At 44.2% G+C, this 16,960-nt stretch overlaps 1 protein-coding gene across 1 annotated transcript in view; it reads right to left on the reverse strand.

Annotated features, from left to right (window-relative positions):
* KIF27 (kinesin family member 27) overlaps window positions 1-10,323 on the reverse strand; it is a 37,393-nt gene extending 27,070 nt beyond the window's left edge. Inside the window, exons 1-3 of the mRNA XM_019555335.1 lie at window positions 9,870-10,323; window positions 4,833-5,033; window positions 1,532-2,508 (exon numbers count right to left, since the gene is read on the reverse strand). Of these exons, the coding sequence (XP_019410880.1) occupies window positions 1,532-2,508; window positions 4,833-5,033; window positions 9,870-10,167 (1,476 nt within the window). The 5' untranslated portion in view covers window positions 10,168-10,323. The remainder of the gene's footprint in view (window positions 1-1,531; window positions 2,509-4,832; window positions 5,034-9,869) is intronic.
* Between the last annotated feature and the right edge of the window lie 6,637 nt (window positions 10,324-16,960).

Genomic DNA, 16,960 nt, shown 5'->3' on the forward strand with positions numbered 1-16,960 from the left:
GTTAGTTAGTTGGTTACCCATGGCTGGCATGTTAAAATAACCCCATATTTGCAAAAGTTGCCACTACTAATCATATAGAGAGGAAGTCCACAAAAAATGTATGTATTTTTATCATGTATTATTTTGGGAGAAGGAGGAAAAGTCATAACTGAGGTGGCTGAGAGCTCTTCTCTCAGTAGGTTGTTGTCTAGCACTATTATGAGCTGAAAGGCTCCAACCTTATCTGCCTGTTTGAGAAAGAGCTATCAGCGTGAGAGCTCCTCTGTCACCTCCTCCTGGATAACAATCCTGCTGCGAATCTCATGCTTTCTTTGAAATTCTCACCACAGCAGGAGAACTAAAAAGAAATATCATGGCACCAAAAAACAGGAGACTGATATGTAACACAGAAGCGTGTGTCAAAGAAATGCTGGGTTAGAAAACCAGTAAATAAAGGATAACTGAAAAAAAACAGTTATGAGAAACTTGTTTAGTCAAGTTTTTTTCCTCAAGTGTCATAACTCACAGTCAACTACGGAGCTAACAATAAATAGAAGCAGGAGCTTGCTTCCCTCCCCCCACCCCGCTTTTTTTGAGGAAGAAGAGATTTAATGAAAAGTATTAGGTTAGACCTGTGCAATCTCATACTGCAGTGATGGGTCCAGAAGGCAGGCAGACAGACGCAACTTGGTATAAGAATCCGTAAGATACCTATGTTGTCACATTTATAGCACTGGTGCTCAATCTATAGTTGCGAGTCGGATCTGACCTGTCGAGCCATGTCATCTGACCCAGGGGCTCCCCAACAGTCCAGGTTGGTGCCAAGGGAACAGAAGCAGAGTTAATCATGCTGGGGCATGAGGAGTTGGTCCACAGCTAGATCTGGCATGTGGGGTTAGGCCAGCCCACAAGAGCAACCCGCAGCTGGATCTGCCGCACAGGGCTACTCTGTGGCTGGATCCAACATGCAAGGCCAGGTTGGTGTGCTGGACTGTAGTCATGGATCAAACCCACACACCAACCCCATACTGTATTATGCCTTGCTGACCCTGAGTGTGGGATCCAGCCTGTGAAATGGCTCCATGCCATTCATCTAGCCCATGGGGCCAGACAGATTAAGCACCAGTGGTTTATGGGTTTCCTGATATGCTGGGGGATTTTGGGGATTTAAAATGTGATTTCTGAGAGAGTTGGGCAACTTCAATTTTCATTTCTAAATGGGAGTGAAAGAAAGCAAGAGAGAGTATGAAGTCATCATTCTGCAACTCAGGCTTACAAACACTGTCATTTTATGACTAGCCCAAGCCTATAAAATGTATATGTCCTTCTCTCCCGTAATGAAAACAGATTTATTTTGATGGGTGACTAAATCAATCACCCAGGTTGACCTAGCAAGGCAAATGTTGCAAGGCGGCAGTAATTAAAGCAGATGAACCCTATGATGATAAGCAGGCAATAAAGTTAATGGCTTTAAGCCTTTCAGTATCTAAAGTTTTGTAATGGAATGTCCTTTCTTCCATTATTACTTAAATGAATAATCTTAATTAAATACCTGGGATTTTTTTAGTTCCCTCTTCAGCTGAAGAACTGTAATATGATGGGGATCTTCTTGATCACTTCTAATTCCACTCTCAGCTTGTGGCATGGCAAGAGCTTCCTCCCTCAATTCCTGCACCATATTGATCCAATCTTGTAACTTGTCCTGTTGACTTCCTGTTAGGCTGATGATATCATTTAAATTGACTAAAAATCTGAAGATTTTCTCAATGCAATTTCTGTAGCTGAAACATTTCACCTGAAGCTGGGCCAGTTGGTCTTCAAGAGAATTGATTCGAGTCCTATCTTGACTCAAGTCCTGTGATCCCTGGCTAGCCTGGGACGTTGCACTAACATGCTGGTTCTGCAAAGCTTCCCTAAGCAACTTGATCTCAAGTTCCATTTCATCAATCCGTTCCCAGTCGGGATTGTAGTTAACAACTGGTTTATTTCTAATATTCTTGGCTCTATTGGCATACTTGAGGGAATTTAAAGACTCATCAAAGTCAGATGAAGATGGACTTATACATGTTATCATGACAGTCTTGGCATTTCCTCCTAAGGAGTCTTTCAGAATACGAGTAATTTTAGCATCCCTGTATGGAATATGTATAGTCTTTCTCTTTGGGTCTCCAAGAGCACTTATTACATTTCCCAAAGCCAACAGGCCACTGTTGATCTGAATTGATTCTTTGAACCGTTCACCAGTGTTTCCAGTTTTGGTCACTCTTTCTGATCCTGCCAGGTCTACAAAGTGGAATTTTGAAGTAATCATCTGGATTGATCTCTGAGATGAATCTTGTGTGACATCTACATTTTTCTGAGACTGTGCAGGCTGTTTCTGACAAACACTAATAGTAAAGATGGCATGAGACCGGCTTGAGTGCTCATTCATTTGAGTTGTACCTGTGTGACGAGCTGCATTCCCACTTTCCAACAGGCTCATCACTTCATCTGCACTTTCCACTTGATAATCCTTGGCACCAATAATCACTTCAAATATCAAACCAGAGAAAGCATGAATAATAGGTCAACAATAAGTTCTCAGCAAGTTTGCAGAAAGCTAGTTCTGCTACATAAAGAAGTCATCAGTGGTCAAGCTAATTTACATAAACTCACCAACAAAATACATCAGAACTGGTATTAAATTCACATTAAAACTACTTAAAACAGTTTACCAGTGAAAGCTGGTAGTACCTATTACGTAAAATGGCTCAAATGCATATTTTCAGGATTGGACCCAAGGCTGCTGATGTTTCTATTTCATTTCATATAGGAAACTGGACCAAGTTATGCTCCCTGCAAGAACAATTCATTTTAACTTTCTGACTACCGATAGCTTAAAATATTGATGTGCAGTTTTGTGCTCATAAGAAGTAGTACATGAAGAAGTAGAGGCCAAGATACCCCTATTCTAAAAAATCAGGCTCTATGTGCCAGCATTCACATTACCACATTAAATAGTTATCATGTTTGAAAAACTTAAAAGCAGGCATATGGAATTTCAAAAGTTGTTTGTGAGCTAAGAACAAGTGAGAGAAATATCAGTTCAGAGGGTGTGCTTTTCCAGTTAAAATAGGTTCCTTGATCATCACTAGAACATTGTGTTAGAGAGCACATGACTTCTAAGGAGAGGCTGAGGGAACTAGGCTCATTTAGACTGGAGAAGAGAAGACTGAGGGGGGATTTAATAGCAGCCTTCAGCTACCTGAAGGGTGGTTCCAAAGATGATGGAGTGAAACTGTTCTTAGTGGGGGCAGATAACAGAACAAAGAGCAACTGTCTCAAGTTGCAGCAAGAGAAGTTTAGGTTAGCTATTAGAAGTATCTTTCTCACTAGGAGGGTAGGAAAACACTGGAACAGGTTACCCAGAGACTCTCCATCTTTGGGCATTTTTAAGACCTGGCTAGACAAGGCCTTGGGTGGGATGATATAGCTGGGGACAGTGCTGCTTTGAGCAGGGGGTTGAACTAGATGACCTCCTGAGGAACCTTCCAACCCTAATTTTCTATTATTCTATACTATAATGTGCTGCTCTGATGGTATGGATTTTATGAACAGTTTTCAAGTTTTCTATAGTTCTATAGAACTGGACCATCTATAATAGATTAGCAGAAAAGAATAGTGGTAGTATTATTATTAAAGATTTTGCCTAGGATTTTAGAGATTAACAAAAAAGCTTATGTATTGAGGGTATCTGTTTGACTGAGGCTAATTAGAAATTACATTCTTACAAATTTGTCTTGAAGACCAGCAAACATTCCTTGTGCAACACTTTAAAACTCATTGCTGGACCACTGCCCGCTGTCCTCCAGCAGCATTCTTGCTAATTCCTCCTTAAGCAGCTACAGTATGTTCTGCAGAAAAAAAACCCTTTATGCTGGTGCAGCAAACCTTTTGCTATAGACAAGAAAGCCATGCTAGCTCAATGCAGTGGAACATTAACACCAGAATAAATACAACATTTTGAAAATGAAGAATAATGTAGGTGGAAAAAAATACCTTCAGGGATGGAAGAAAGCACTTCATATATTTAATCCATTTCCATAGCCTCTAACAAAACCAGAAGCTTCTCTTATCACCACTTTCTCCTCTCTCTCATTTCATTTTATACTGAACAAACAGTTTCTACATAAGGCTCCAGATGCTAATAAACTATCAGCTTTGGAGGCACAGAGACTTGCTTTGGAAGCACAGATTCCTTACCTTGAAACGAGCATAAGCAGATTGGGAAGCCAAAGGCACTCACTCAGGTAAAAATAATGGCTACTGAAGTCACTGTGGTCCCTTTAAAGTGGGGGTGGGCAAAATGCAGCTGGTGGGCCAGATCCAGCCCACCAGGCCATTCTAGCTGGCCTAAAAAATTTAGAAAATAAATATTTATCTGCTCCTGGCTGCCTGGCATGCAGCCCTGGATGGCTTGCCAAAACTCAGTAAGCACCGCTCTGCCCAAAATAATTGCCCACCCCTGCTTTAAAGCATGTGGAAGAATGGGAGTTCAGGGAACAGGGTGAAGGAACACTGGGACTTTCATCTCATTGTACACCTACCCAAGACTGTAATCTGGTACCTACACTAGTGGTATTTGACTCCTTGATTTTTCAAACACTTAATACAAGACTGCCTCAGACCATTTGAACTGAACTCTGCATTTACTGATAAAAAATTATTTCTAAAACAAAATAAATTTCTAAAACAAATTGCTCTCTTAACCTTGTAATGAGGAAGTACTTTTCAAGAAAAGGCAAGGCATTTTTCATTTACACATGATTAGAAACAAATTTAATATTTTTTAAAAATGAAATGGGATTCTCTACCTGTATTTCCTTTTTCATCTTCTCGAATATGTAAATCTTTCATAGAGGTCTCCAGCTCTAGCAGATCACGGAGTTCTTCCTTGTAGACCTCTATATAAGATACTTTTACACTGAAATCAATATTAGTATTTTCAGAAATGCTCTGAAATAGTTCCTGGATAGCATGTGGAATGATACCTTTTTCATCCTCTGCCACTGATGCTAAAATATAAGCAAAGATGTGATCAGAGCTTGCAGACAATATACCTTTAATATGAAGTTAAACATTCTGAAACATGCAATGGATGCACTGTATCAATACACAAATGAATATGAAGAATTTTAATTCTTGCAAGGACTCACAATATCAAAAAGCTAAATATTTGTTTATAGTCCATAACAGAAAATCAAATTCAAGTTCTAATAACGCCTTGGCATTTAATTTAAGGCCAAAGGTAAAATGGTGACTCAGTGATCAAACGTATCACAGTTTTGAGCTTACATTTCTCATGAGACAGTTTCTTAACATCTATTAATTGCTGGTGGAAGCAGCAGTTTTAAAAGCATAAACTTAATATTTGTATTTGACACCTCTTTTGCCAATAAAGGAACAAGTGAATTTCCATTTGCCGAAAACAGGATGCTATTTATGAAAAATGATTTTTCTTTAGAAGGTAGACCCAATACAGAATGAAACTGCTATCTACCACATTTCAAATTTGGTATTGATTTAGGTCAGAGGAGACCAACTCATTGGGCCCAGTAGGCATGATATAATGCATGGGGCTGCATCATCTCATGGCTCACAGGGCTCCCTATGGGGCCAGAAACTTAGCAGCAGGATGCATAGCAGCAGAGCCTAGAGCCACACCAATTCATTCTGCCACTATTTTCCCACAGCCAGATTTCTCGACCTGTGGGGTGCCCCACAGGCTGAATGACACAGCTTCCATGCTGAAATCAATATTAAGTACCAGGGCCACCCAATGGACCATATGCTGGTCACCCCTGATTGAAACTGAACATCCATGAACACAGCATCTCATTTTTGCACCATTTTTCTCAGGTATCTTGGGTCCAGCCTAATTTAGAATGAACCCGTGTTTTGAATAGCTTATCTCATATTTGGCCAGAAGAATATATTAGTTTATAGTTGCATTTTCAGGTAGCCTTTTAAAACATAACTTGTCAGTAGGGACCTACCCAAATTGTGATTGCACATATTTTGTGGAAATAGTGTAATTGGACTATTTCCACAAAATTCACAAAGAAAAGAAAATTTACTAAAAACAAAATGCTGGCTCCCTAGTGGGGAGCAGACAAGATGGCCGCCACCATGCCCCCCTCCTCCCTTGCCACTGATTGGCTGAGAGGGCTGCTTGTCATGCAGCCCTGCCCCTCTCCACCAATCAGCAGTAAGGGGCAGGGCTGTACAATGAACGGCCCTCTCTACCAATCAGTGGGGGGTGGGGAACCACCTGGGTTCCTCAGCCAATCAGAGGCATGGGGGGGCATGATAAGCCCTTGAAAATGGCAACCACTGACATTGGCCAGCCACCCTCGAGCTGGGTAAATCCCTAATGGTCAGTAGTGCCGTGCTAGTACTGTGTGATACAGTGATACTGTGATAGGGAATCATAGGAAGATGTAGGCAGATCATAGCATGCTGTGCTACACAGGCAGTTGTTAGAATTATTTACTGTAATAGAGTCAGGGCAATGTTCTAATACAAAAAATTAATCAGTGAGACAGAAAACCACACAAAAATGAAATATGCTAAAATTTCAACACCCCTTTAGGTGGATAAGTAGCATTCATATGGCTTTTTAGATCCTATTCCTTTTGTCTTCCATACGACGCTATCCAACCCAACCATCTCTCCTTTTATCCAATAATTATTTTATGTAATGCAAAATATAAAAAAAAAGAACTGGAAGTAGGAATGGGAACTCAACCCAGAGCACCCTCTCTTCCAGAGCAGTGTCTGTTTCTCTGAGTTATACAGGCTCCCCTGGCTTGCTCTTTTTGCAAACCCTTGTATTTTCTGCTCTTGGCTGCTAACTTCAACAAAAGAAGAGGAGCACTCTTGATTCTGCCTGGCCCACCGTCTGTCAGCTAATGCACCACCCTAGAAGACAGATATAGCTTCAAACCCCCTCAGGCTGACAGTGACCTAGAACCTGGTCTTCCATCCCTTAGGCAAGTCCCTTAATCATAAGGCTATTAAATTAAAAAGCTAGGTGGACCCCACTCTTTCTCCCTCGCCCTCCAGTCATTATAGTCACAGGTTTTTTGCACCTAATACTGCAGGAGCACATGTGGAATTATGTGCCTTCCAGGGCAGAACAGGATGACAACAAAATCCAAGTGGCCAAAGTGGATCTGTTTTGACCTAATCTCTTCCAGGTGCTTAGAAGTAGATTCCTTGATGACCGGCTGCATGATCTTTCCAGGTATCAAACTGGAACCACACTGGAATTATTGGTCTATAATTCCTCAGATCCCACTTCTTCCATTTTTCAGCTGGGTGTTATTTTTGCTTTTTTTCAGTCACCCAGATTTCACCTGGCTGCCACAATTCTCAAAGATATTAAGCAAGGGCTCTGAAATTACCTCAGCCAATTCCTAAAGGTAATTCTAGTGTGCTGACTTCTGACTTGACAACATCCAACTTCTCTAAGTAATCCCTAACCTAGTCTTCTGCTACTGTAGGCTAGTAGTGCTCCACCTCCAGCCTCTGGGCCAAATCTGGCCTGCAGGGCTGTGTCATCTGGTCTGTGGGGTTTCCCACCGGTCCAGAAATTTGGCAGTGGGGGAGCGGTTGCAGTATTGTCATGGCTTCCAGAGTGGCAGCAATTACCACTACCACTACTCCCCATCTACCAAATTTCCAGACTTGTGGGAGTTCTGCAGGTGCTGGCTTGTGGCCCCCTGTGCTCATCATAGGGGCATGTGGGTAGTGGATTGATCACAGCTTTGCCAAGGTCTCCTCAGCCCCAACCACCCATCTCACTCCTGGCCACACTCCATCCCAGCCACCCAGCCAGTGGTATGTGCAGGAGGAGTGGATCTGGAAGTAAAAGCCAGAAGGAGCTGCTGCTGCTGGGGCTGCCGAGAAATGGAATCTGCCATGGGCTGGATCCAGCCCGCGGGCTGTATTTTGCCTACACCTGCATTAAATCCTTCAGCTTTTTCTGTACCATACATTAGACTGCTCTCTGGAATATAGCAATAGTAATGGACTCACACTTTCCTAAGTCTTCTTTTACTTCTGACATACTTGTAGAGTGTTCTTTTTTTTGCCTTTTACATCCCTGTAGCAAGTGCTCATCCCAGGGGGAGCCGGAATGCCCATTGGCCACTTAGTCCTTGTCTGCTTACGACTCTCCTTGGGCAATCTCTCCTTCACTTTCCTGCCAGACCTTGATGTTGTTGTATTTGAAGAAAAGGGAGGCTGCCCCAGGGCTTTCCAAGCCTTGTCTCACTCTCATGACCACAAGCATCTGTGGTCATTGTCTTAAGGGCCAATTTTGCGGGCTCCATCCTCTCCAGTACCCACTCCCATGCCTTGCAGATGATGCCCTTCCTGGGCCATGAGCTCCCATCCCTAGTCCTTGCCCCTCCTGAGCCATAGGCTCCTTAGCCCACTTGATTTTTGGCTGTGGTCCCTGACCTTCAGTCTCCTTAGACTCTGGCCCTTCTTAGGCCAGTTGAGAACTTTGGGCTCCCAAGTCCTGCTAAGAACCTGCCACTCCTAAGCTCTAGACTGCTGGGCTCTTTGGGCCATGCTGACGCTCTGCCCTCTCTATGGGCTATGGGCCCTGGCCCCAGGCCTTGCTCACACTCGCCTTCCCTCTGGGGGCCTGCAGCTCTGCCCTCATTCCCTGGCCTCTCTCTTCCAAGGCCTGCCTCTCCAGGCTATAGACTCCTGTTCCCAGGCAGGTTGTGGGCTCACCCGCCCGTTCTCAGACCTGCTCTATGCCTTCCAGGTCTCTATGCAGCTTACCCAACTCAGTTGTTCTGCTAAGAGCCCTGCTGCCAGAAGCTCTTCTCCTTGTGGCTCTCAGGGCTCAACTGCCTGACCAGCTCAGGCCCTAGGCTTATATGGCTCAAGCCTGGCCCCTTTCTGGTCAGGTGTCTCTTTAATTGGTCCCTGCTATACCTGCAGGCTGCTTCTCCTTCAGCCTCTGTCACAGTCCCTAACTAGCTACATCTCAATTCATGTTCTGGCCTTCCTGATTTTCTCCCTGTTTGCCTATGCAATACTTGCATATTTTTCCCTAGTAACATAGTCAAGTTTCCATTTTTGTACAATTCTTTTTTTAGTTTCAGTTCACTGAAAAGTTAACAGTTTAGCCAGGCTCATTTCTTGCTGCATTTCCTAGACTTCTCCTTCAAGGATCATTTGTTCTTGTTCCCTTCATATGGCCTCTTTAAGGTACAACCAGATTTCCTGAACTCCTTTCCCCCTTCAGGCTTGCCTCCCAGAGGATCCTGCCCACCTGTTTCCCGAGTTTGTTGAAGTCTACTATTCTGAAGTCCAGTGTCTTTATTTTGCTGTTTCCCATCCTTCTTTTCCTTAGAATCTTGAACTCTATCACCTTCAGATTCTCAACCAATTCCTCTCTTTGATAGCAGCAAAATGAGATGAGCTTCTCTTCCAATTGGACTTTCCAACACCTGTACCAATAAGTTACCCTCAACACGCTTCAAAAGCTGGCAGGATTGCCTGTGCATTGCTGTGTTACTCTCTCAGCCAATATCATCAATGTCCTCCCTAAGAACCAGGTCTTCTGATTTAAAAACTTCCATTAGTCATTTGAAAAAAGTTCTATTAACTTACTTATCTTTGTTTGGTGGTGTATAGCAGATACTCACCATAATATCTTTCTGGCTGTTCTCCTTTCTTACTTTGACCCAGAGGCTTTTAACAGGCCTATCTCCTGTATCATAACTCCCCTCTTTAAAAATTATACACCTCATTTAATTTGATTACGAAAATACACTAGCCACAAATGATAGAAATGAAACCACAAAAAGAAAACATTCAAAACTTACCAACATGCCCTCCTCCAATGGTATAAGTCTTTCCAGACCCTGTCTGTCCATAAGCAAAGACTGTTGCATTATATCCTTCAATCAAAGACACCACTAGAGGTTTAATACAAGTTGTATAAACTTCTTCTTGGGTTGAATTTTTGCCAAACACAAAATCAAAAGTGAAGACCCGGTCTTTCCCAATAATAACTTGCTGTGTATTTGGGACTAGTCTCACACACACTTGGTGGTTATGAAGAATTTCTTTGGAAAGCAGAGGTCTTATTCTTACTGCAACTTTAACTGGAATCTCCTCCATGGCAGCTTCTTCAAGGTGCACTTTCTTAACATTCAACACATAATTACAGAAAATTCTTGTATGATTTTTGTCTTCACAACATTCTCAATTATCCGCATCTAGGAAACAAAGTTTTCTAAATTACTCACAGAATATAGTTTAGTTTCCCAGTGACAATCCAATTTCAAATATTCTCCAGCTAACTCTTCAAAAGTGGAATGAGATTCTGCTCTGAAAAGTACCTGTAATAAAAGCATACACGGGTCTACTCCTATATTTCTTACCTCCAATCACTTTAAGCAAAAAATTCTTTCTCTCCCAATCTTCAGGCCACCAAACTCAACCTCTAATATGAAAACCAATGACCATCTGTTTGGCTGTGGCATGACTGTCACATGAAGTAATAGAGAATATTATTAGATCTTATTAATAAATTAAGTGATCACATGACTCAAACTCACTCCTCATAGTTGGTGGGGAGGGGAAATCTAACTGAAGTGAAAAAAAAAAAGTCATACATGCATTAAAACTTTCTTCCACCTACATAGGGGCAAATAGTTAAATCAGGAACAGCACACAGGAAGATCTGTTGCATACCAAAAATAAGTTGATGATTTGATAAATGAATTTTAAACCATGGTCACTTATGTCATTCTCTGCTTATTCATGCTAATGAGATGCCTCCCCTTTCCCCACCAATTATGAGCTTCAGACAGAGTAGAGCAGGCGTGAGCAAAATACAGCCCGAGGGCCAGATCTGGCCCACCAATGGATTTTGTCTGGCCCATGGCAGGACCCGCAGTTGTGCCCAGCCCAGGTGTGAGAGGACAGCCCAAGCCATGGGACATGAGGCCTGTCCTGCTACCCCCAGGCACCTACCTGGGTTGGGGTGGTGTGGCATCTAGACTTCATTTCCCAGAAGCCCCAACAGCTGTGGCTCCTTCTGGCAGCTACAGCTGCCAGACCTAGCTCTGCTGCCAAGGCACCCTAGCCTGTCTGCCTCATACCCACTGCTGGGGGTGGGACCCATGCAGAGATGCTTATCCAGGCAGAGGGGTATCTGGCACCGAGGCATTAGGGTGAGGCCAGAGTGACCTTGGGATCTTGGGGTGGTGACAGTTTAGGGCCAGAACCTGGACCAGAGCCTCAATACACTGCCCACATGCACCTGCGATGGGTGCTGGTTCCACAGGCAGGGGTGTATGGGGAGCAGATCATGGCTCTGCCTCAGCCCTGGCCCCACACTATTACTATTGCTGGGTGAGACTGCCAAGATCCCCGCTCTAGCCTCAGACTCAGTTCTCTCCCCATTTGCCCCATCCTATCTGCCTCACTACACACCCTGCCTGTGCAGCTCCCAGCCAGTTTCCAGGGAGACCCCAGGATTGCCGTGTGGTGACAGTGCAGGGGCAGGGCAAGGGCCAGAGCCCCAGTTGTGTGGGCATGAGCATGTGTGGAGAGCATTGTGGTTCTGCCCTGGCCCTGCACTGTCACCGCCCCACAATTCCGGGGTCTCCAGGAAGCTGCGGGCAGGGCCAGGGCCAGGATCTTGAGGCAGTGACAATATGGGGCTGGAGCTGGGGCCAGGCCCGGGCTGCGATCCACTCCCCGCATGTCCCTGCCTGTGGAATACACTTTGGTTGTTGAAGTTTTAAGAAAAGTCATATTACTGAACCATAGCTTTAGGAAACGATAACCAACTTCTGAAAGGGCTAGCCTCTTCTGCAAGTGTGGAAAGAATTATTTCACTTTATTTGGGTTATCTCAGGTCAATAATTCATTCATTCTAAATTGAGAAACAGCTTAGATGAATTAAAAAAAGCAAAAACGGTTGTTTTCTTCTTCATTTTTAAAAATAAAACAAGGTGAGAGAGGCTGTGAGAGTAGTTTTAAAGTCATTTAGGATATGGTGACTGGAAACAAACAGTTCAGTTCAATTACTCCTTTGTCTAATAAGTCAATTGAATTTTAGTGGAAAATATGCTTAGATAAACATTCTTCTTATGTACACAGCAAGTTTGTTATTAATTGAACAGAAGTGTTCTAAAAAGCTGGCTTTCTGCCTTTTTGTTTGCATTCCAATTTTTATTCAGAAACAATCAGAAAAATCAATCTAGTAAATAAGAAAGATCATGTATCATTTCTCCAAATACTGATATCCAAAACTTAGCCTTAATAAATGTGTTACGCCCAAAAAAACCTCTTAAAATGGGTCTATAGCAGCAGTTGGCAACCTTTTCAAAGTGCATACTGGATGACAGCTGATGTCGGAGGTGAACAGATAGCAGCCGCCACATCTGCCCTCTGTGGCAGTACAAGGAGCGCTCCTGCCACTGCAGTGGAAGGAAGCAGCAGCACAGCAAGGACAGTTTCTGTAACTACTGCTTCTCTCTGTGGCAGGACAGGGAGAGCAACTGCTGCCAAAGCTCCCTCCCTTCCCTGCTGACGAACACCCACAAAGCTCCACACCCATGGACTGGATCAAAGGTTCCGCAGGCCCTATCTGGCCTGAAGGATATAGATTACCAACCTCTGGTCTATAGCGTATCCTCCTAGGAAGGCAATAGTAGCATGAAATTTAGTGAAAACGTTGCAAATCAGCATGACTTAATGGCTACCAACCAACTGAAATCTCTTTTTATGAAAATGGCTAAAAAGTACATAACATGTTTAAAATCATTTATTTAAATGTGGTTTCTTGCTTGCTGATTTAAATTGCAATTTACATTATGCTGCAGAAGGTATGGATCTTCTGACTTTTATTACTTTAAAATCAAAGCCTTACTACAGTTCTAAAAGTTCTTTCCTTGACTTATTGTGTAACACCAAGTCTAAGACATATTTTATGTTGGAATTTTTTATGTTCTTTTTTACAGAATTATATTTTGCAGTTATAAAGAGACAGACCCAATGGTACAAGGCAGGGATAGCCAACACACAGCATGCATGCCCCAAGCAGCATGCATAACTGCTTTGTGTGGCATGTGAGCCCTGGTGCTCAATAAATGGAGGCACTGGCATGGAGACAGTGGAGACTCAGCCTCTGGTGGGGTGAAGTGGAGATGGAGGCAGGATGCTGTTGCAGGAGCTGTCAGGTGTCATTGCCAAAAGCCTTTTCTGCGCTGCTTCCACAGCCTAATTCAGCACTTTGGATTCTGCAGGATCAGAGAAGACCCTGGCTCTTGTTGGTGACACCAGGTCTTGCAGGGAGGCTTGAGCCCCCCTGCCTCCATTCTGGTGCCCCAGGGATGCAAACTACCAGCTACACCTCCATGAGATGGGGTCAGAGCAATATTTGGTGTTAGGTTGGGCCTTCACTTGTGGCATGCCACCCAGAAAAGTTGTCTGTTACTAGTTTAAGTCAGGGCTGTCTAAGTGGCAGCCCACAAGGGGCTGAACTGAGGACTCAGCAGGGCTCTGCAGCAGTGCAAGAAGCTGAGGGTGAGCCTATGGTGCACGGTACAGAGGGGGGTGGAAGCAATCATGAGTGCACAGTGCAGCAGTGAGCACCAGCATGGGAGCAGTGTAGTTGTGAGGGATCTCACAGGCATGTAGTGCACAAGCCCCCACTGATGTGGCCTGATGGGTATACAACCCCCAGGGGCTTAGAAGATGGACAACCCTGGTCTAAGGGATGCTTTCACTAACTTTTAAAGATATACCCTCTATTTTTATAGGTTCCCCCCTCATTTTTAGTGGTGGGTGTCTCAGACATCCATGTGAAAACATTACAGAAATCATATTTCCATGTTAAAGTAATGTACATGATACTTGAGATTTTGCTCCTGTTTGTTTTCTAAATGGTGGCAAAAGAAATAAAAGACATTTTTCAACTGCAGAAGGCACTTTTTGAGTACATATCATTGTAATACTATGCACAATACTAGTTACTAAACTTTAATTTAAAAAATACCCATAAAGCTCAGGTAGAGAGGACAGAACATGGCAATAGGTGCAGTATGATATAGACAGAAAATGAAAGTTATCTTTGTAAAACAGAATCATAGAATCATGAAAAATTAGGGTTGGAAGGGACCTTAGGAGGTCATCTAGTTGTCCAGTGTTTCTTAACCCGTGGGTTGCAAAAATATATGAAATAGTTACAAATAAACTTTAAAAATGTGTTCTCTTTTAAAGGAGAAAAACATGGGAAACCACGACTTTTCACTTGCCACCCTGGAAAGGGCTGCTTGGGGCCCCTCATGTCCCTTTCCCTGGCCCCTAAAAACTCACCCCCTGCCCCACACACTGTGGAGCTGGGACCTGGGGACAGTGGGTTGGGAGTGAGGGGCACTGGGTTGAGACTGGCAATCAATGTTTTACAAATGGGTCCTGGTACAAAAAAGGTTGCGAACCACTGATCTAGTCTAAACCCTTGCTCAAAGCAGGACCATCCCCAACTAGATCATCCCAGACAAACCAGGTCATTCCAGGCAAAACATAATCTAAACATTTTTGCCATAGACAAAAATATTTCAAGAAACTTAATTACACTAATGACATACCACCACAGAAACCCTAGCCCAGAAAAATAACACACTTGCTTTCTTATTTATAAATTTAAAAAAAAGATGTAGGATATCTCATAAGCACTTTAAAGATAAAAGAAATATGTCAGTGCTTACACTTAACTGATATATTCATGTTGTTTAAAGACAAAATAAAAAGATCCTCTTCCAATAGTCATTTAATTACCAAATGTATCTTAGCCTGAGACTTGTGAAAAACATAATAAATAACTACAGGGCTTAAATTCCTAAAAGCGACAACAAGAGATCTGAGTTCTGGGTACAGAGAACTCTTTCAGGTGAACGTCTGGCCACTGAAACTACTAATACAAAACAGAAGCTGACAGCATCCTTGGTTTATCAGTAGTTACAATATGCACACAGGTCATACCTGCATATTAGCTTATGTTGTGAAGATCAGAAACATCAAAGCATTTCAGACCATCATCACAATCTAGAAGGCACTGCTGGTTTAGAAATGTGGTGTAATCATTTTTTAAAAGCCCAGTACTACTTATTCGCACAAGGGAAACCCTAACTGTGAAGTGGTTTTTCCTAGTGTTAAGCCTGAAACAGTCTTCCAGGTGTTACTCCTGGTTTTCCCCTAGGGTGCCCTGGAGAACAGTTGTTCACTGAGCCCTTATGTATTTCCCTGATGTAGCAGTAAGCTGCTATCAAGTCCCCTATCAGCCTTCTCCTTTTTTAGGCTAAAGAGACCCAGGTCCCTCAGCCTTTCCTCATATGGCTTGCCTTGCAAATGTCTGATCATACGGGTATTTCTCCTCTGGACTCTCTCAAGCTTTTCCACATCCTTGTTGAAGTGTGGCACCCAGAACTGGCTCCAGCTGCAGCCTCATCAATGTGAGTGGAAGAATCACTTCCTTGGTTTTGCATGAGATACATTGGTTGATGCATGCCAGAGTATTGTTTGCCCTGCTGGCTACAGCATCGCACTGACGTTCATATTCATACTATGGTCTATTATTACTCCTAGGTCCCTTTCAGCTGTGGTGCTAGTCAGTTTTGTGCCACCGAACCTGTAGGTATGCAAGGGATTTTTCATCCCCAGATGGAGCACTTTTCACTTCTCAACGTTGAACTTCATCTAGTTCCGATCCGCACAATTTACCAGCCTGTCTAGCCCCGCCTGTATCTGCAGCCTATCTTCTAGCGTGACCACGCTCCTCCATAACTTGGTACTATCCATGAACTCGGTCAGTGAGTTTTTTACCTCCACGTCCAAATCATTGATAAAGATGTTGAAAAGCACTGGACCAAGCACGGACCACTGAGGGACACCACTAGCCGCTTCTCACCAAGATGACACAGATCTATTCATTAGAACTCTCTGGGTCCTACCCCACAGCCAGCTTCCTACCCACCTAACTGCTGAGCAGTTAAGCCCGCAATCCTCCAATTTTCCCGTGAGATCATCATGGGATACCAGATCAAAGGCCTTTTGGAAGTCAAGGCATACAATGGTGACCTCCTATGTCTTATCCAGGTGGTGAGTTACCTGGTCGTAGAAGGAGATGAGATTGGTAAGACAAGACCTGCCCATGACAAAGCCATGCTGGCTGGTGATGCACCACACCACATGCACCCCGGGGCCTCTTCCAAATCCACCCACATCTATACAAGCATATGCATCTGTGCGTCCATGTGTGTGCCTCTCTGTATTCTTGTGTGCTCCTTTATGTGTACGTGCCTGTGCCTCTGTGTGTGTGTATGCACGTGCACCTCTGCCTCTCTGGGCATGTGTACACTTGTGCCAGTGTGGGCATCTGTGCCTGTCTGGGGGGGATGTCCACTGAGAGACAGAGAGTGTGAGGGTGCATATGTGTATGCACCTCGGTGACTGTATGTGTATGCATGTGAATCTGTGCCTGTCTGAGAGGGGTATCTGTACACCTGTGCACGTCTCTGTGCCTGTCTAGGTGGGATGTCTGTGTACTTGTGCCTTTGCGGGTGTGCCCGCTCATCTGCGTACGCGTATCTGTACCTGACAGGGGGACACACCGTGTGCCTGCCGCTGCCCAGGGTGTGCCCGCGCCCAGCCGCCGTCCCGACCCCGACAGGACCCCGCGAGAGGAGCCGGGGCCGCTGCCCTAAGCCGAGCACCCCCCGCCACACTCGCCAGCACCGGGGGGGGGATGGGGGGAACGCCCCTCAACGGCACCCACCTGCGCCCAACCGCCGATCCTCTGTTTACTCCTTGTTGCCGCAGCAACAACGGCGCTCTTCCGCCCCGCGCGGCCACCCCTCCCAGAGCCCAGCCAAGCCCAGCCAAGAGCGGCGCCACCCTC

Source organism: Crocodylus porosus, unplaced genomic scaffold (genome assembly GCF_001723895.1).
Source record: "Crocodylus porosus isolate Cpor-Errol unplaced genomic scaffold, CroPor_comp1, whole genome shotgun sequence".
Taxonomy (NCBI): Eukaryota; Metazoa; Chordata; order Crocodylia; family Crocodylidae; genus Crocodylus; species Crocodylus porosus.